This window comes from Lolium rigidum, chromosome 5, assembly GCF_022539505.1.
Source record: "Lolium rigidum isolate FL_2022 chromosome 5, APGP_CSIRO_Lrig_0.1, whole genome shotgun sequence".
In the NCBI taxonomy this organism is placed as follows: Eukaryota; Viridiplantae; Streptophyta; class Magnoliopsida; order Poales; family Poaceae; genus Lolium; species Lolium rigidum.
In genome coordinates, this window is record NC_061512.1 from 135,115,679 (window position 1) to 135,135,915 (window position 20,237).

Genomic DNA, 20,237 nt, shown 5'->3' on the forward strand with positions numbered 1-20,237 from the left:
GGTACAGCAAAACTCACATAAAAGACATATTGTAAACATTATAAGACTCCATACCGTCTTCCTTGTTGTTCAAAACTCAATACTAGATATTATCTAGACTCTAGAGAAACCAAATATGCAAACCAAATTAGCAAGCTCTAAGTGTTTCTTCATTAATGGGTGCAAAGTATATGATGCAAGAGCTTAAACATGAGCACAACAATTGCCAAGTATCAAATTATCCAAGACATTTTAGAGTTACTACATGTAGCATTTTCCAATTCCAACCATATAACAATTTAACGAAGAAGAAACTTCGCCATGAATACTATGAGTAGAGCCTAAGGACATACTTGTCCATATGCTACAGCGGAGCGTGTCTCTCTCCCATAAAGTGAATGCTAGGATCCATTTTATTCAAACAAAACAAAAAACAAAAACAAACCGACGCTCCAAGAAAAGTGCATAAGATGTGACGGAATAAAAATATAGTTTCGGGGGAGGAACCTGATAATGTTGTCGATGAAGAAGGGGATGCCTTGGGCATCCCCAAGCTTAGACGCTTGAGTCTTCTTAGAATATGCAGGGGTGAACCACCGGGGCATCCCCAAGCTTAGAGCTTTCACTCTCCTTGATCATATTGCATCATAGTCCTCTCTTGATCCTTGAAAACTTCCTCCACCCCAAACTCGAAACAACTCATTAGAGGGTTAGTGCATAATAAAAATTCACATGTTCAGAGGTGACACATTCATTCTTAACACTTCTGGACATTGCATAAAGCTACTGGACATTAATGGATCAAAGAAATTCATCCAACATAGCAAAAGAGGCAATGCGAAAATAAAAGGCAGAATCTGTCAAAACAGAACAGTCCGTAAAGATGGATTTTATTAGGCCACCAGACTTGCTCAAATGAAAATGCTCAAATTGAATGAAAGTTGCGTACATATCTGAGGATCATGCACGTAAATTGGCTTAATTTTCTGAGCTACCTACAGGGAGGTAGACCCAGATTCGTGACAGCAAAGAAATCTGGAACTGCGCAGTAATCCAAATCTAGTACTTACTTTACTATCAAAGATTTTACTTGGCACAACAAAACTCAAAACTAAGATAAGGAGAGGTTGCTACAGTAGTAAACAACTTCCAAGACTCAAATATAAAACAAAAATACTGGAGTAAAAACATGGGTTGTCTCCCATAAGCGCTTTTCTTTAACGCCTTTCAGCTAGGCGCAGAAAGTGTATCTCAAGTATTATCGAAGAGCGGTGCATCATCCTTACCTTGGGCTTTACCCTTACCTTTCTTGTTGTTTTTCTTTCTCTTTGATTTAGGAAATGTATGATTCCACCCCGGTATAGAGGTGAAATCTAGGATGCCTTCTCCCACATCTATGACTGCTCCCAATAGTTTTAGCAGGGATCTTCCGAGTGTGATTTTTCCTGTCCCTACACATTCAATAACAAGGTAATCAATGGATATTGTTCTTCCAAGAATGGTTGTATGCACACCTGCGGCTATTCCCTTAGGAATTATAACAGAGTTATCAATGAGAGTTATTTCTTCTCCTCCTTCATCAACTCCCCAAAGTTTCAAAGATTTATAAATGCTCTCCGGTATAAGGCAAAATTCAGACATAATATCACAGTTGGCACGAAGAGTTTCATCACCAATAACAATTTTAACAGTAGGATCCCATAATGAGGGTTTAGAGTTCACTAAAACTTGTTCAAGACGATTACGAACATGGTGATAGTTGTCATCCAGGCGAGATGTACTTATCTCGAGATTGTTTAATCTATTATAAATGCTAATAAGGGCTGAATCAAAGTTATTAGCTGAATCATGTGATGCAACCAACTTCTTTATGGCATTAAAAGTTTGATCCCCATTGCAATGAAGGAAATCTCCTCCTACTAAAGTATCCAAAGCATATCTATAGCGAATCATAAGACCAAAATAAAAATTACTAAGGAGCAAACTTAGAGTCATTTGAGGTTCAGTTTTACGATAAGAAGTAAAAATTCTAGACCAAGCATCCTTAAAACTCTCCTCATCCCCTTGTTTAAAAGTGAAGCCTAATTCTTCAGGCGAAGAAGTAACAGGTTCAGAGCTAGACATGATAACAAAAGTAACTAATTTTTTTGTATTTTTAATATAGAGTGCAAGACAGTAAATAAAGCAAACTAGATAAAGTAAATGCAAGTAAACTAATTTTTTTGTGTTTTTGATATAGCAAACAAGACAGTAAATAAAGTAAAACTAGCAACTAATTTTTTTGTGTTTTGATATAATGCAGCAAACAAGGTAGTAAATAAAATAAAGCAAGACAAAAACAAAGTAACGAGATTGAGAAGTGGAGACTCCCCTTGCAGCGTGTCTTGATCTCCCCGGCAACGGCGCCAGAAAATATGCTTGATGGCGTGTATTTCACACGTTCGTTGGGAAACCCCAAAAGGAAGGTATGATGCGCACAGCAGCAAGTTTTCCCTCAGAAAGAAACCAAGGTTTATCGAACCAGGAGGAGCCAAGAAGCACGTTGAAGGTTGATGGCGGCGGGATGTAGTGCGGCGCAACACCAGGGATTCCGGCGCCAACGTGGAACCTGCACAACACAACCAAAGTACTTTGCCCCAACGAAACAGGTGAGGTTGTCAATCTCACCGGCTTGCTGTAACAAAGGATTAACCGTATTGTGTGGAAGATGATTGTTTGCGAGAGAAAATAGTAAAACAAGTATTGCAGCAGATTTGTATTTCAGTATTAAAAGAATGGACCGGGGTCCACAGTTCACTAGAGGTGTCTCTCCCATAAGATAAAAGCATGTTGGGTGAACAAATTACAGTCGGGCAATTGACAAATAGAGAGGGCATAACAATGCACATACATGTCATGATAAGTATAGTGAGATTTAATTGGGCATTACGACAAAGTACATAGACCGCCATCCAACTGCATCTATGCCTAAAAAGTCCACCTTCAGGTTATCGTCCGAACCCCTTCCAGTATTAAGTTGCAAGCAACAGACAATTGCATTAAGTATAGTGCGTAATATAATCAATAACTACATCTTCGGACATAGCATCAATGTTTTATCCCTAGTGGCAACAGCACAACACAACCTTAGAACTTTCTGTCACTGTCCCAGGTGTCAATGCAGGCATGAACCCACTATCGAGCATAAATACTCCCTCTTGGAGTTAAGAGTAAAAACTTGGCCAGAGCCTCTACTAATAACGGAGAGCATGCAAGATCATAAACAACACATATGCAATAACTTGATAATTAACATAACATGGTATTCTCTATCCATCGGATCCCGACAAACACAACATAGAGTATTACGGATAGATGATCTTGATCATGTTAGGCAGCTCACAAGATCCAACAATGAAGCACAATGAGGAGAAGACAACCATCTAGCTACTGCTATGGACCCATAGTCCAGGGGTGAACTACTCACTCATCACTCCGGAGGCGACCATGGCGGTGTAGAGTCCTCCGGGAGATGAATCCCCTCTCCGGCAGGGTGCCGGAGGAGATCTCCAGAATCCCCCGAGATGGGATTGGCGGCGGCGGCGTCTTAGTAAGGTTTTCCGTATCGTGGTTTTTCGCATCAGGGGTTTCGCGACGGAGGCTTTAAGTAGGCGGAAGGGCAGAGTCGGCGGGCTGACGAGGGGCCCACACCACAGGGCGGCGCGGGCCCCCCTTGGCCGCGCCGCCATGTGGTTTGGCCACCTCGTGGCCCCACTTCGTATGCTCTTCGGTCTTCCGGAAGGTTCGTGGCGAAATAGGCCCTCGGGTCTTCGTTTCGTCCAATTCCGAGAATATTTCGTTACTAGGATTTCTGAAACCAAAAACAGCGAGAAAACGAGAACTGGCACTTCGGCATCTTGTTAATAGGTTAGTTCCAGAAAATGCACGAATATGACATAAAGTGTGCATAAAACATGTAGGTATCATCAATAATATGGCATAGAACATAAGAAATTATCGATACGTCGGAGACGTATCAGCCCTCTTCTTCGCCGGAGAGGGTCGGCCTGCGGTTGGTGGGGGTGGATCTATCGATCTATCACCGCGTTCCGGCGGCGTGATGGAGGAGTATGGAAGCTGGCGACGGTGTCGCCGGTGGAGAGTTGGAGTGGCCAGCCCAGGATGGTCACCGACGTGGGGGTCCGACCTGATTAAAGGCGGTGGTCCTAGGGCCTCACTTGCGTGAAGAGGAAGATCTACCGGAGACCTGGACTCGTGATCTGGCCGGTGTGTTGAGTTCCGGAAGGCTCCGCCGGCGAATGTAACAGTGCTTTTTGCCTGGAGTTTGCTGGATCGGTGGTATTCGGTCGTGCGCACCCATGCTTTTATTCCGACCGATTGGTTCTGGAGGGAGCGGCGCGAAGCTCTTTTTCTGTGTTGACATCAAGTGACTAAGGATCCATGATGAAAGTCGGAAGAAGAGAAGTTCATGAAGGCCGGAAGGGGAGGACTAGCTAAGGGAGGATCAAGTCTCTGCGCTGTTGAGAGACTTGCTTGGTGTTCCGGGTTTCACAGCAGCGGTATGAAAGTGGGGGCGACAACACAGGTGAAGTTCAGAGTCCTACCTTTCTGGGTGAAAACCCAAGGTCTGGTCTTAACTGGTTGTGCTTGGCAATGACCTTGTTGGAGGCATTATTTTGAGAGCGGGGACTATCTTCAGGGTGAAAACCTAAGATCTATGATCGGGCGACGACGGTGTTAGAGCACTGTTCCCTTCTTGGAGGCGTCGTTTTTGGAGAGTCCGTATTTCAGGTGTTGTCTTGGTGGTGGATGTATTGCTGTTGTTAGGTCCGAGATGCTTTTTTTCGAGGGTACGCCAATGGCGTACCAAATCTTTATAGAAGAAAGCAAGTGACAATTTACAAGAAACTGACCCAATGTCTGCGAACAGCGAGGGCGGGAACTCCACGCACGCACGCACACACTCGGCTAAGCTTACTCTCTCGCAAACTGGTACTCCCCTCCTCTTTTGGCCAACTTCCACAGGTCAAACTCCTCCTTGATTCGGGTCAGCATTTGCGCTGTGGAGAATTGGAGCTGAGTGTTTCCAAAAACTCTGGCATTGCGCTGTTTCCAGATCGGCCACGCGATGAGGATCACCAACGTATCGAAGCCTTTCCTGTCCTTCCTCCTTACCAGCTCTCTCACCGAAGACCACCAAGATTCCAGCGAGCTATCCCTAGTAGGTTCAACAATGTTCAATCATGCCGCGGTGATGCAGCCGAACCAAACCTGACGAGCATAAGGGCAGCGCATGAGCACGTGATCAAGGGTGTCTTCCTCCTGCAAACACCAGAAACAAGCCGCCGATCGATCTTGCAAACCATGTTTGAATCTTCTGTCCGAGGTCCAAAGGCGGTATCTCAAGGCTAGCCAAGCGAAGATCTTGCATTTTGGCGGTGCCTAACATGAACAAACTGATATTAATATATTCCCTTTATCGAAAAACTAACCTGCCTAACATGAACAAACTGATGGACTGTACCTTGACTATGAGTAGCAACATGACAAAATAGAAATGCCTCCATTTTCTTTGAACACCGAACGAAATGAAAAAAAAGCTGGTCACCGAACCGAATCAGACGTACGTTTTGCGCTGAATCGAAACCATCTTAATTTCTTACAACTTCTCCATGCATGTGAAGCACGAAAACGATGGCAAGAAGTTCAAATGGGCTGCGCTGGATAGATAGTCAATTCCACACCTACTACCCAGTTAATTGATTTCATGTGGCCGGACTTGAGGATCTGAACGTCATTTTCTGTAGGAACAAGTCTGTGAGAAATACAATTTGTCAAACATGCATATACTGTAGTGAAGTTGACTGTGTGCATGTCTTCATACCGAGGACGTCAGCATACTCTTCCGTTGTCCGAAAATGGACAATGGCAAAACTGTGTTTTATCAAGGTGACATGTAAGTGATTAGAGTAGACCACATCCGGTATATAGTACTTTTTTTTTACCCCTACCAACTACAGTATATAGTTTAATTAAATACGTTTCACTATTGGTTGACTGAGATCCACCAACAATATCCTTGCTACCAAAATGATACTAGTATTCTTGATGCTAGAGGTTCCAAAAAAAATCAGCTTATCTACAAGGCCAGACACCAGCACGTGTTTCTCGCTTCAGGGTGCAGAATGCAGGGTACCGGTGCAACCTGTCGAAATAAATATATTGGCTATCTTTTTCTATCAGTTTAGATTTTTAGTTGAAATAGCTAGTGAATCAATTTTTCTGTGCCCAACGGCTTGCCTACTGGCCAGGTCAGATCGAACGGACCCTATGCTGACAACCCTGATATTTAGTTGTAGGCACAGAGGATGGCCGTCGGCACCTTGTGCGTTTTCCGTGGTGCATGAGATCCCAAATTTAAAACTCTGGTCAAGCATTATTAAAAAAATGTGGCCTACATCAAACTCATGCTAAGAACTAAAATAACTTAGAATGATGTGAAGTGTTTGAATAAATATATTGGCTAGTCTCTATCCATCAGTTCGTAATTTTGATTGAGATGACTAGTGCATTTAATTCTATAGCGCAGTCATTGTTCAACTGCTTGGGATGGCAGTTCAGCATTAGAGTTAGCGATATAAAAGTGGCACATGTAATTTTATCTAGTACGTGCAATGGAGCATGTGTTTATCCTTTTATCACCTTCTGTAATAACTTTAAAATTCAAAATAAAATGGCTACGTGCATCGATTAAAGGAATGATCTTTCCTTCGATATTTACTAGTTTTAGTACATTTTTGTATAAAATAATCTTTCAAACAAATTTTCAGATCTAAAATAGGAAAATGATTCTTTTGAAAGCAATGGCAATGCCATACACAGCCTAAATACAAGGCATATCTTTGTTAATTTAGATGCGTCTATAAACCAACAAAGAAGTATAATTTAAATTTAATTAGAAGATAAAATTATATGTATGGTATAACATAGGTATATATGTCCCTCTACATGTTAACATGTGTATGGACAAGTACCACAAGATATCACCACACTGCGTACTGATCATATGGTGAGACCAAGAGTACTTGTCCTCATTGTAGCATGCTGATTTCCTCTCTCTTAATATCCACACTGACATCTATTACTGTACTGCTACTACTCATCTTCCGAAGAGCATCCCCAGGAGAGAACAAGGAGAGAGATATACTGATCTCATCCATCTCTTCTTCATGGGAAACATTCTTATGAGCGTCTTCTTTCACCCAACTGCAGCCTGATCTCTTCTCCTTCTTCATTTTGCTACGTGGTGTGACGATTCCGAGGGAGAGATCGAGATCAAGAGGAGCATGGATATCATCATTGTTGCGCACCGTACCTTCCTTCACTCGTTTATGTTGGTGGTTCATGGCATGCTGATCATCTCGAGATGGGTAGTGTTGAATCATCAATTCTGAAATGGTAGATGAAGCTCTAGCTACATGTTGTGCTCGGGTCAGAAGGAAAGCTGCATCTGCTTCAGCTGCTGACGAATTGCTCGGTTTTGATCCAAGAAATGGGCGACTATGGACCCAATATGGTCCATGACAGCTGCTCCATGGAGGCTGTGTAGTAGTGCCGAACCTAGTTCATAATGATCAAGGAGATCACTTAGATAAGGCTAAGCTATGATCGATTACTTGAATGATTCCTAGCTAGGCAACAAACTGAAGGTGTAGATCTGATTAATGGCCCCACTACCTTGGCAATATGGTGCCGGCGCCCATCTGGCGATGATTGAAGACATGAGGCAAGGGAACATGGCCTATGACTGCACAAATTTGATCTGCCATATCAGGAGACAAAATAAACATACCAACAACCAGGAAAGAAAAACCATCCATTGTCAGTCTCATACCTTGCCCTGAGTCGTCAATCTTTTTGCTCCTGTACATCTGAAGACGATAGAATTCATATCATGCAAGAAGACATATGTTAGTTTAATAACCAAAGGAGGCAGGGAAAGATCATAGTCAGAAAAAAAAACTAAGATGTCACAGATGTTTTAAAAGATAATGTAAACCTGGAGGTGGCTCTTGACATGGCCTATGCTGAGCCCTCTAACGTTCATCAACTGAAGAACGAGCTTCGGAGTAGCACCTACACACAAAACATGAAGTAAAAAACTCTCCATCGGTTTAGCATATAACTAGCTAGCTAGCTAGGATCATGGAAATCTGAATGAAGTCTTACGGTCTTGGCCGCCGAGCCTATGAATGGCGCGGATGAAGCAGTGGTGAAGCTCCGGCGTCCAGCGGAGGCGCGGGTTCTTGGAACGGACGTAGGAGCGCACAGACGAAGATGACGAAGAATTCCCCCTGAGGGTGTCCTGCTGATGGCCAGAGCCTTCCTCCTCCACGGTGCTGTCATCGTTGCTCGCCGAGGCGGCGGAGCTCCCATCGCTTCCCTTGCTTGTTTCCATGGGAGGCTAATGGATGGCCGGTTGTGTCTCGGATGATCTAGTTAGTTGATGACCTTGCTGCTGCTCTGGTCATGTGTCGTCAGTGGTGCCATGAGTTGTGTAGAGAAAGACAGAGATGCCAAATTAAAGGTGAGGTCATCACTCAATTCTATCTGTCTATCTATCTACAAAGGTTTGTCAAGACGCATATGGGAATTTAAGCTGGTGTGGCGTGTGTGAGACGATATAGCAAGTGATGATCTCACTCTCACACATATTTATGTGGGTGGCTGGTTCTTGGAAGGAAGCATACAGTTGCATGGGAAGATAGATCGGATATTTGGAGAAGGTGAATTAACCCTTAAACTTTACAGTACTAGCTCTAGTACCGCCGGTTCCTTTCGAAAAGAAAACTGACCAGTACGTGTGGTGCTGGTCGATCACTAACTAGCCAACCAAGGAGATGGACAATTATTCCTGGGGAAAAGGAGGCACAACTAATAAGCTACTGTGTAAAGTTAAGTACTCTGAAGTCTTTGGTTCCTAACTAGCATTTTTGGCCTGTAGCTTTCTGCAGTCTCCGCTAGGCAGTAGGTGTGAAAATGAGAGATCCTGAGACAAGTACCCAAGGCTAACAAACTTCTAGCATGTCCAACAAAGTCACTGCACATGGATGCACAAATATGTACGTGTCAGTGCATGCACATGAGTTTCCATGCACTAATATCTTAATTTGGTGTAAGATGTATCCATCATACCTGATACAGCTATATTTGTACATGAATGCTCGTACATATATGCATATCAGCTGTGCTGCATGTGTTTGAGAGGAGCAACGAATTGATGAAGCAGCTTATTTTGTCTCGTTCCTTGTGTTTAGACAATGTATGTCTTCTTTTTTACTTTTCATATTCTCCCATGCAAGACTTGACTACAACTTCTGACTGATGTAATATGTAATGAAAAGAAAAGAAATATGTATATCACGAAAAGGATTTTTCAAGAGGGATCTGTTGACTTGGTCAAACTTCCAAAAGCTTGACCACACATCCCATGGGGATACACATTTCAGAATGGGGATAGTAGGTTCGAGACGAGAGAACTTCCAAACAAAGAAAAGGGAAAGCTACAGGCTTTGAGGTTAGGTTGAACGCCTAGCTCATGGCTCAACTAATTAGTCATGGCTCACATCGTCATATATATAGGGGACCAGTACTGCAAGAGTTTGGTCACTTGTAAGCTATACTAGTAGGAAGTACTTTAAACCATATATCATATACTCTAATTACTCCGTAACTATTATGTTTGTGCAGAAGTGTATAGTGGACCAGAACAAGAAGCTCTACAGAAGCTACATAGATGGATGTATGCATTGGTTCTAAAATTGACTAAACCAGAAAGGTAGGTTGGATGAAAAGCTCGCAGTGACCCGTGATAAACTACTGTGGTTTGAGCAAATCAGTCTATTTGCCAATCTCTGCCAGTACAGGCCCTGTGAGGGTTATATTGGCCCAAATCAAACTGAATGCACGTACGGGCTCCAGATGTATTAGACATAAATAAAGGACAATCATTGTACATATAGTAGTAACCATGACACACATTAGACACATTAACCAAACTTTAGACTGGCTGATGTTCACTGAACTGATCGCACTTTAACTTTTGGGTACTCGTACACAATTGAATTCTTCTTTTTGACTCTCTTTTTTACTTCCTCCCCAACAAAATTTAAGAAAGTGACATCTCCGGCAGGTATACTACATTCGGCAGTGCAAATAGTACTGGTTGTCCAGTGGCTGTCATTATGCTCCTTAACTAAACCTTTTTAGTTTTTCTTCCAAGTTTCATGCATTTCAATCTCTAAGCAAAATGAACTTATTGGCCAGCTGGCACCATCATATGCATATTCTCTAACCATGTGTACTGAAAAGAAACAAAATATGCATGATTAGAGAATATAGAGCTATATTTTTTCCCCGGAGATTGAATATGGCTTTATATGCATAACATACCAATGCAGGTCCAAATTCCCCTTTTTACGTTATTGAGACATGCATGGTGCAATGCAATTCCTTAATTCCACTCATGTTGAATTCGTTTCAAAGCAAATCAGAGCTAGCCTTTTCGATCTGCATTAAAGAATCCACTTTTTTCTTCATTATCCCTGTTTCAAAGACTAACTAACTTGGACAGCTCATCATCCTAGCTGCAATAGTAGTCCATTTCTTCATTTTTTCTATTTATTTTGTGATTAGATAGATCATCAAACAGAATCATAAATAGATCTGTTTCATGCAGGTTGATAATGCAAAGAAACTGGAAGCTAGGAAGACTGAAGCAGAATCTGCAAGAGAATCTCCACAACGAAAGCATATGACAGCAATAAGAAATTAGATAGAGCACAGGTACTGACTAAAAAAAAAATGAATTGTATGAATAGTAAGCCAAACATAATCAACAATTTTTAGGTTCACCAACTAGGCAACCTTGGCAGATTATGTCAAACAGTGCGGCTGCTGTCTTACCTGGAACTACAGAAAAAGAGACATGTACATAACACCTGGATAGAGAAGTCGCCGTCCTCTTAGAAATCTGAATCTACCCCTGATATCTATGTCTATGTTCTTCAATCTTGCATCAGCAATAGAATTGTTCGGACTTCGGAGATAGCTGAAAAAAGGCCTGTGTGTTTCTGTTCTACTCTAAATAAAAGACTTTTGTCTGATGATTTACATGTCACTTGTAGTAGCTGTCAACTTCTGTCAATGCAATCAGAGGTAAGATAATCAACAGCCAATTCCTAAGAATTTTCAAAATATAATTCCAGGAAAATATTTACACAGTGAAGTGTATAATATTTCTTTGTACATCATTATTTCTCACTTCCAGAAGATGCTGGTCGGCATTGAAAACAAAAGCTCTTTGTCTCTTATTTTCATTCAGATTCGAGACTTTACAGGCCACCGCAATTAATCGACTAGCCAGGACAGGAATTCATCATCTACAGTTTGTGAAGTATCTATGAGAGGCTCGCAAGTTCTTGAAGGAAACAAGAATAAAAAGTGGGGCCATATTAAGAAAAATAATACAAATATTAAATAAGGTGTCACAAAAGAAATTAGGGCGAAGAAAAGTTAAACTGTATGCCTGTCTTCGCCTTGTCATGGTCAAACTGTTTTAGGATGTGGCAGTAATTCATCTGGAAAAGAGGGTAAACACTTATTCAGTAAAAGCAACTCGTATTTTTTATATCCTTAAGAAAATAATGTAATTTCACAAGTTACTTCAATGATGCAGATGAGGGATGACAATGACAAACCTCTATGCGAAACAGTCTGGTTGGCACAACTACACCAAATCCTGCAGAACTCCTGAACGTTTTTAGGAACTCGGTAAGGGGAAATTTTCTGATATCACGCTCTGTGAGCTTAGCATGATTGCCAGCTGAGAAAAATGCATGGCCATGAATACCAAGCTCCCTGAGCGGCTTCAGAGGTATATCAAATGACAGATCAGCAAAGGCTGTGAGTGCTATGTCACCACCCACTGCATCTAGCTCAGGGGAGATGGAAGAATCATTCTCAGAATTCTTGGGGGCACAGGTTTGCGATCCTGTCGTTCCCAGCCCTCTAGACTTGAAGCCCAGTAGTGATGATGGCCCACCCAAGCGGCAAACAAGAGACTTATTGCCGCCCAAGTAGAAACGTTCTGGAAGTGGTGAGATAGAGCCTGTTGATCCTCTTGCTAATGGATGGATGATCCCTGCAGCCACTCCGGCATTCAGAGCACCATTCCAAACACCCAGCGGCATAGATACCCGAAGATCAAATTCCTGATACAGGATGAATAAAAATGAGTTATGCTAACAAGAAATGAATAGGTATGTTTTATGCTACTTCTAGATGTTTCCACTTGAATAGGTTCAGATGGTAAATATTTTATTTTTCACTGATGTATATCACATTATATTCTAGAAAATAAAGATGTAGACTATGTCATTCAAAGTCAAAGTTGCTGATTTGTCAAGTAGGGGCAGAGATTGAAATGAAAGTATGAGAATCTGCATCCTGAAATTGTATAAAGTAAGACTACAAACATGAAGATTTTCAGCATACCTGTCTAACAAAGCGTGCGCTTTTGCTGTCAGGGGCAAGACCTCCAACCTGAGAAGATGAAAGAAAAGCGAATCCACGTGTCGGTCTTGTCCTTGAATCTCTCTGGTCAATTTTGTATGTATATTTCATAGAGGATAGTAAGCTATGCTCCAACTGCTCCCTTATGGAACTGGATGACATCCGCGCTGGGTCAGTTATAGTTCTCCATGAGAGATTGTAAGCAATGTTATGGTTCATCGTGGAGAGCAAACCAACAGAAACACCCATCAGGTGTTCTTTGATTGAGGACTTTAACCAGTCCTCGGAGAGAAATGACACTCGAGCCACCAATGGAGTTGGTATTGCTCCAATTCTTGGTATTGTTGCCCCAACACCGAGCTCCATTGTCTGATCTAGACCAAGAGTACCAGATGCATCCCAGGTCTCGCAGTATCCAAATAGATTCTTGAACCTCAGTGAACCATCAACTGAGCATGATCTAGTCTGCTTAAAGGAAAAAAAAAAAAAAAAAGTGGATGACATGAGTGACTTTGGAGAATCCATTGGAATAGTACATCCAGTAATAACCACCATGGCATTCTTTACCAGAAGGTATTATCAAGCTTGATTGTTGTGTTGCTAAGAGAACCTATAATTTGGTTGAAGAAAAGCAAGAGGAAACTAATACAGTATAAAACTATGAAATGTTAGCAAAACTACTGTACAAAACCAGAGAACGGATGTAACAGGTTGATGCAAGAACAATCATAGTCCATTCCGCAGTGCAAAATAAGAGAATATATTTCTCCAGACTTTTGAGACAAACGACATCTGCAGACACCTAAATTTGCCTCAATCCTTTCCATCATCCAAGACATTGCATATAACTTCTGCATAAAGGCTACTGTACATACGAAGGCAAGCATTCTCTAATCGTTGTGAAAGAACAAGGGATAAACAAAAACCAGTTTAAAGTACTATAAGCAGTACTCCATTCTCTAATGTTGTAGCTGAATGCCTGAATTGGGTATTAGATTCTAGTCCTTAATTTGAAGCTAGAATGTGTGGTCTAATCTTAATAATTGAAGCAATCGCAATACGAATGTGCAAGTGAGCTCAGTTCTACAAAAGGAAGACGGTTTTGGCTGAGATCGGTGTGGACCTCCGTGTTGGCGAAGATACCGAGTCCGCCGGCAGCGGCGCCTCGAGCCTCGGTAACATCGACAAGGACGACGACGACACCGCCTCTCCCGTCGGCAGGGACCCCTGGCGGCGCGGCGTCGAGGGTGATGGAGACGGATTCGAAGGCGCCGAGGCGACGGAGCCGCTCGCCGGCCGCTGCGGCGGCGCGCAGGAGCTCCGGCACGGTGGCGGCGCGCGAGAGGTCCGACCCCACCGCCGCCTCCGCCGCGGCGCGGCGCGTGCGGGCGCAGCCCCGGATCGCGACGTCGTGCACCCGGATCCGGACCTCGTCCGCCGTGAGCCGACGAAGAACGGCCTCGAGGCGATCCTCCTCGCTGCCAGCTGAGAGTGGCGGGGAGGGCTCATCATCGTCTTCATCGCCGTCGAATTCATCATCCTCCTCCTCGTCGTTGTCGTAGTGCTCCTCGAGGTAGTTGGATGTGGTAGCCATTGGAGGAAGGGAGAAGAACAAAGCTAGGGATCACTCACGCTTGTCAACTGAAGCAAAGGACAAAAATGTCTAATCCAACCTGGACTGATTGGCAATTTGGCATTCCGTTTCTTTTTCACTTATTCCTGTTCTACAAAGTTGCAACAGTTTTGAAAAAAAAATCATGGGTGTAGTGTATCTACACTAACAAGATTTGGTGCAAACATATGGGACTGATTGGTTGTCAACAAATTTTTTAGGTTTCTGCCCATTTCATGCAAATTGGTTCAACAGCTACCGTTGAGTGAAAAATTAACTTAGATTAGAATTGGCACTATGTTTAGATGCCAACAATTTTACATGAGCTCGAGTGAAGACACGAGAAGCACTTCGTTTGGTAGGCTATTTTGTGCTCAGAAGAAACATATCAGTATGTTTGCTTGTGTGTGAAACGAGGAATGTGATCACCTCTTTCCCAAACGGTGAGGATACCACCTCTTTTCAGCATCAAGCATACATTCTACCACATACCATACAGTATCCAGCACGACATACCACACAAATCTACAAAGCACGACAATATTCAAAATAGCATAGCAGACATAGTTCGACAGACATCAAACATTGTTCACCACTGAATTAAACAAAGTACGACACATATGCAGGCACAGATTTCATTCTACGATCATGGCAAGGGCTAGATGATGTTGTGGACACCTCTGGACCACCTCAGTCATGGTGTAGTCGAAGACGATGACCTTGAAGACGTCGCCCCTTATCACCTTGAAGGTCATGAAGTAGCCTATCTTGATCTGGTGGGCAATGGCAAATCCAAGCCACCCCTGATCGAGGCAGACAGTGCCTTTCACGTCCCTCAGCTTCACCATCTAGGAGCAACCGGTGTTCGTCTTGAGGATGATAGTCCTGGAGACGGTGCCAGGGTAGGGGCGGAAGCCTGTCGGGATTGGCAACATTTCCAACCCCAGAGACAACACCACTTTGACAAAGTGGGTTGGTCCGACGTCGTCATGGAAATGCCCAACCTTGATAGGTCTCCCCCTAGCTCTCTTGGCAGAGTTGGATTCTCCAGCTGCTTTGTTGGAGGTGCCCTCGCCAAAAGGGATGTTAGGTACATCCACCATCAGTTTGGAGCACTACAATATGAAGAAACAATTTCAATGAGCACAACAAGATGAAGGCCCACCCTCATATGATCATATGGTTGAGAGACCTAATGGTAACAAGACACAGAAGGCCTCATACCTATGAACACCACAAGTAAAGGGACTGTTCGCAAACTAAGTCTAGTGTATAAGCAATGTTCTTGCACAAAAGACTAGGTTTACGGCCAACCCTTTGCCTATGATTGTGCCACATTTTAAATCATTGGACAAATGAGAAACAAGATTGCAAGAATGATGTAAGCAAAACAATAAGGCCCCATACCTATGAACACCACAGGCAAAGGTATTGTCCACAAACTAAGTCTAGTGTACAAGCAATGTTCTTGCATAAAGGACTAGGTTTATGGCCAACCCCTTGCCTAAGATTGTGCCACATCTTAATCATTGGCCAAAGGAGCAACATGATTCGAACAATGATGCATGCAAAATAATAAGGCCTCAAATCTACAATCACCACAATTGATGCTATTCAACCTAGGACAAGGCACAATGAGGAGTGTTTGTGCTTTTCTACAAGGTTGGATAGCATTAAATGTGGTGTAATTTGGTTGACATGTTCATATCATGGGCCATAGCATTGAACATATGACATAATAGTTGGGATCATTGAACAAAGATCAACACATGAAGTTACATCAAGTATTACAGTGCAAACATTGGCTAATTATGGTGCATTACAAGTCATGGTATCTTACATCACAAATAGCCCTAATCCTCTTAAGTTTGTCCTTGTTATTAGAACCTACTTTTAGCAGGTAATACCCGACATACTCTAGCTTTTTCCTGTCTTGTTTTAGTGCATCATTTTCTGCGCTCAATGTCTCTCTTTCTCCCTCCCACTCCTCCTTCATAGCCCTCACTGCCTCTCTTTCCCCTCCCCTCCTCCTTCCTAGACCTCGGGATTTGTGCTTGCGTTATGTGCATGTTCTTCAGCATTGATATATCGTTCTTCAAACCCTCTAGTTCATCTTGGCCTCGATTCTGAACAAACTAGGGTACAGTCATGCCTCATAAATTGTAACAGCTACTGGAAGAGATGTTTGACCAGAACCTTATGCAATATGAAACAATATACTTTGATCACGACACTAGGTTCTAAAGAAACATCTCTCCAGTGGCTTAGCGCTACCGTGTAATCATCGACATGAACGGTAAAACTCCAATCTACCATAATGTTAACCTAAAACCTTGATATAGCCACAACGGCAGGTTCGTTGATGCCAAAACAAGGTGCAAGAACAACGGTCTACCGATTTGAAGCCAGTAATGCAGCTACGCAAGAAAGAAGACCGAACTATAACGCCAATCGAACCAGATCTAAGATGCATGTGCCAAATAATCGTAGATCGAACACCACAAAACTGCAAATCTATGAACAATCAAGCCGAAAAGCTTGGATTAGGGTCTTACCACCATGGAAGTCGTTGCCGAATAGAGCTTGAACAGGGAGAAGAAGTGGGCTGTCTACGCGACAACGACGATGGCGTCCCCATATGTCCTCCCCTCAAGCCTGCTCGCGGCGGTCTTCGATCTACCGGTGGGAGTAGAACCGCCGGTGGCGAGAGGAGAGAGAAGGGAGAGGAGAGGGTGAGTGAGAACTGGCGAGAGTGAGAGGGGAGATGGGCAGTGAGGGGAATTATGGCGCGCCTTCTCACGGCGTCGCGGCGTCTCTCGCCCTTCCCGACGCGTGCAACATTCCCACCCCCTGAGCTCGCCAGCGCCTAGTCGCGGAAAAACGGTCGAATCGAACGTTCTCGTTGGGCCAAGTTTTTCCTGCATCTGAGCTGCTTTAAGAACCATGTTGTGCAGGGAATATTTTTCCAAACGACCAATTTCTAGCCCAACTCATGCGAGGCAGATCATTGTTGGCAAGTGGCAACCAATTAGGCTCATGGTTGCACACACCATATAAACGAAACAAATATTGGCTATCTGAATAAAGAAGCAAGGCGTTTTGGCTCTGGGGTGCAAACGCTCCCTTTATTTCAAATATTTTTTAAACATATTTAAAAGGGTCAAAAAATTCAAATAAAAAATGTTGCATGTACATCTTCGCATCATATGTGATCACAAAGTCGTTTCAAGAAAAACCAACTTTATGTGCGGCCTTTATAAAAAGATGAACTTTGGTACTAAAATAAGCCTTTTCACTAGGCTTTTTTCGTCTTTTTTTGCATAGGCCACGGAAAATGTCAGTATCGCATGAAATTTTGCGTCAGCACATACAATGTTGAGATACATTAGCAAATATATTTTTATAATCTTTTGAACATTTAAAATTTTGTTTTCTGGTTAAAGGGAGCATATGCACCCCAGATCAGTACTGCATTTCTGTTACTAACACCCCCCCTACTGCGTCTCCTCTTCGTCACGTCCTCGAAGTCTCGAACTAATCCAGAATCTTCCTCCCTAAGACCGGTCATGCCCAACCTATCTTTGAATCTTCCCGGCCCCAGGTTCTGACCAAGCTACAAGCCAGGCACCTAAGAGCATCTCCAGCCGCAGGGGCTTTCCAGGCCGAAATCCAGCGCTATTTAGCCGGATGGATGCATTTTTTTGATTTAAGGAGTCCCATTTTCCCAGCGGCGAGCTCAGATAGATGAAAGTTTTTGACAAGATTCGGCGAATTCAGATAAAACTAGGCGAAATTCGTTCAAACATAAGTGAAATTTAGTGATATTTAACATATATAGGCGAGTTCGTACATATATTTGAATTCGGTGAGATGCAAACATAAACTAAAACTATAGCGGCCTTCTACATGCGGAAATGGCGGTAGAAGGCCGTGTAGTTGGCGCCGTCATCGTCGTCGCTCAAGTTGCCGGCGTCCTTGGACGACGGCGCCTCGTACCAGCGGCTAGAACCCCTGGCCTGGGTCGCCGGCGCTTGGCGGCGTCGGCCGGTAGAGGTCGTCCCCGCTGCTCTCCTCGAGCTTGATCAGCTCGACGGGCCTGGGCGCGGCGTCATTGCCGAGGCCGGTGCGGCGGCGCGGGCCTGGGCGCGGCGTCATTGCCGAGGACGGTGCAGCAGCGCGGACGGCGCGTCGTCGCGCGGCAGCCAGGTCCAGCAGCCGCTGCTGCTGCTCCGCCTCCTGCCGCTCCCAGTCTCGCCTGGACCACTCCAGCGCGGCGTCGATGGGGAGGGTCTTGTCGGTGGGCACCAAGTCCTTCAGCGACCTGGCGATCGCCTCCTCCACCGCGGCATGCTCGGCGCACTGGGCTTCCTCCTCGGCGAGCTGGTTCGCGGCAGCGGTCGCGGTGGCCTCCTTCTTCGACGACTTCCTTTTCCGCCAGCGCGATGGAGAGGAGGAGGGTTGGTCGCGGATGACGAGGGCGCCGCTGCTGCGCCCTCTGGTCGGCGGTGGCGGCGCCGGCTCCTTCTTGACAAAGCGCGGTGTCGCCGGAGACGTCGGCTCCTTCTTGACGTAGCGCGTAGGCGCCAACCCGCTGGACCTGGACGCGGACCGCGACCCAGACGAGGAGGAGGACGGCGCCATCCTCCTCAGCATCCAGGAACTACCGTGTCGGCGCGACACGGTAGCCGCCTCCGGTGGCGGCATCCCCAGAACGGGGGAGTTCCCTCCCTTGATGTGCGCGAGCACATTCGCGAGGGTGCGGCCAGACGCGCTCCACCACCGGTGGTGGTCGGCGGCGTTGTTCCTGGCGGGAGGTGGAGGAGGGCCGTCGTAAGCGGCAAGTTCGCGCTCGTACCTGCACCGGAAGAACTCTGTCCACGCCGTGTAGTTGTCCGGCCAGAACCGCTCCTCCGCGTGCTGCTCGTCACTGAGAGTGACGAGCACAGCGTCGATCTCCGGCTCCAGGGCGGAGCGTGTTGTCGGCGGCGGCGGGATCGGGACGCCGCCCGCGCTGAGCCGCCATCCTCCCGGCGCGCGGAAGTCCGGTGGCGCCGGGTACCCCGCCATGTGGAGGAGCCGTGTAATATCCCAGTATTTGGGGTTACAAAAATAGAGGAAATAGATGTGTGCATTGCATTCATGCATAGAAAATCCGGGGAATTTTCGCGTTTTCAAGTAAAATATGTCACAGTAACTGAAGTTTCACTTGACCTTGATGGAATTGAAGTAGATCATCAAGCCAAGTGCTATAAACCTCAATGTGACCTTTGCTAAAACCTTGTTTCGGGTAGTAATGATTTGATCTAAGGGGTTAGATCAAATGGAACTAAAACCAACACAACAACACTTTAATCAATGATCAATTACTTGATCTTATCAAAGATGATAACATGGTATTCCTCGCCATAACATATGAACATCTATTCAATTGAAAATCAAGTAATAATAAAATGAAGAAACTATTATTGCCTTATCTTTTTCATGTCTTAAACTAATTCATGTTCCTACCTTGAACGTCATGGTATTCATTCGACTTCATTCTTGGAATCATGACAAGGATCTCAACTCTAGAAAAATGTTCCCTAGTTTCTATTTGCTATATTCTTCTCTATTCAAATTATTATACATCAAAACGTAGAGAAGAGAGAGTTCTATATTTATTAGAGAAGCAAGGTCAACTTTGAGCTAAACCTTGAATATATATCCGATTACTCACATCATCATCTTTAAGAAGAACCATAGAATATCCTTCAATACCTTTCCTAGAGAGAGAACCCATTTATATTAACCATAGATATTAATGATCACATCATTATCTTTGGAACATAACCTTGAGATATGATTCAAGTCATTCCCAAGTGAGAGAAACCATTGATGTCAATCTTAGCTTCACCTATTAAAGGATCAAGGACAACCTTGGAACTAAAGTATTAGGAGATAAACCATTTCATCATGGAGTGGTGAGATAACCAAATATCAAATGGAATAAAACCATATCCATGATGGAGACTTAACCCTTTCATACCTAATGAGATCTTCTATAAAGAGTCGGTGTTGTAATTCTATAGACATG

At 44.0% G+C, this 20,237-nt stretch overlaps 2 protein-coding genes across 2 annotated transcripts; both read right to left on the reverse strand.

The window, feature by feature from the left end:
- Positions 1–6,983: 6,983 nt before the first annotated feature.
- On the reverse strand, positions 6,984–8,635 carry LOC124651044 (transcription repressor KAN1-like). The gene is made up of 5 exons (XM_047190194.1): positions 8,209–8,635; positions 8,039–8,115; positions 7,874–7,910; positions 7,717–7,786; positions 6,984–7,599 (listed from the first exon to the last, which is right to left on the reverse strand). The coding sequence occupies exons 1-5, from the start codon at positions 8,435–8,437 to the stop codon at positions 7,071–7,073; spliced, it is 942 nt and encodes a 313-aa protein (XP_047046150.1). The 5' UTR covers positions 8,438–8,635; the 3' UTR covers positions 6,984–7,070.
- Positions 8,636–11,220: 2,585 nt separating this feature from the next.
- LOC124653209 (SAM50-like protein SPAC17C9.06) lies at positions 11,221–14,219 on the reverse strand. Its single transcript, XM_047192276.1, has 4 exons — positions 13,676–14,219; positions 12,535–13,017; positions 11,739–12,251; positions 11,221–11,618 (listed from the first exon to the last, which is right to left on the reverse strand). Exons 1-4 carry the CDS (start codon positions 14,144–14,146, stop codon positions 11,538–11,540), a joined length of 1,548 nt encoding a protein of 515 aa, XP_047048232.1. The 5' UTR covers positions 14,147–14,219; the 3' UTR covers positions 11,221–11,537.
- Between the last annotated feature and the right edge of the window lie 6,018 nt (positions 14,220–20,237).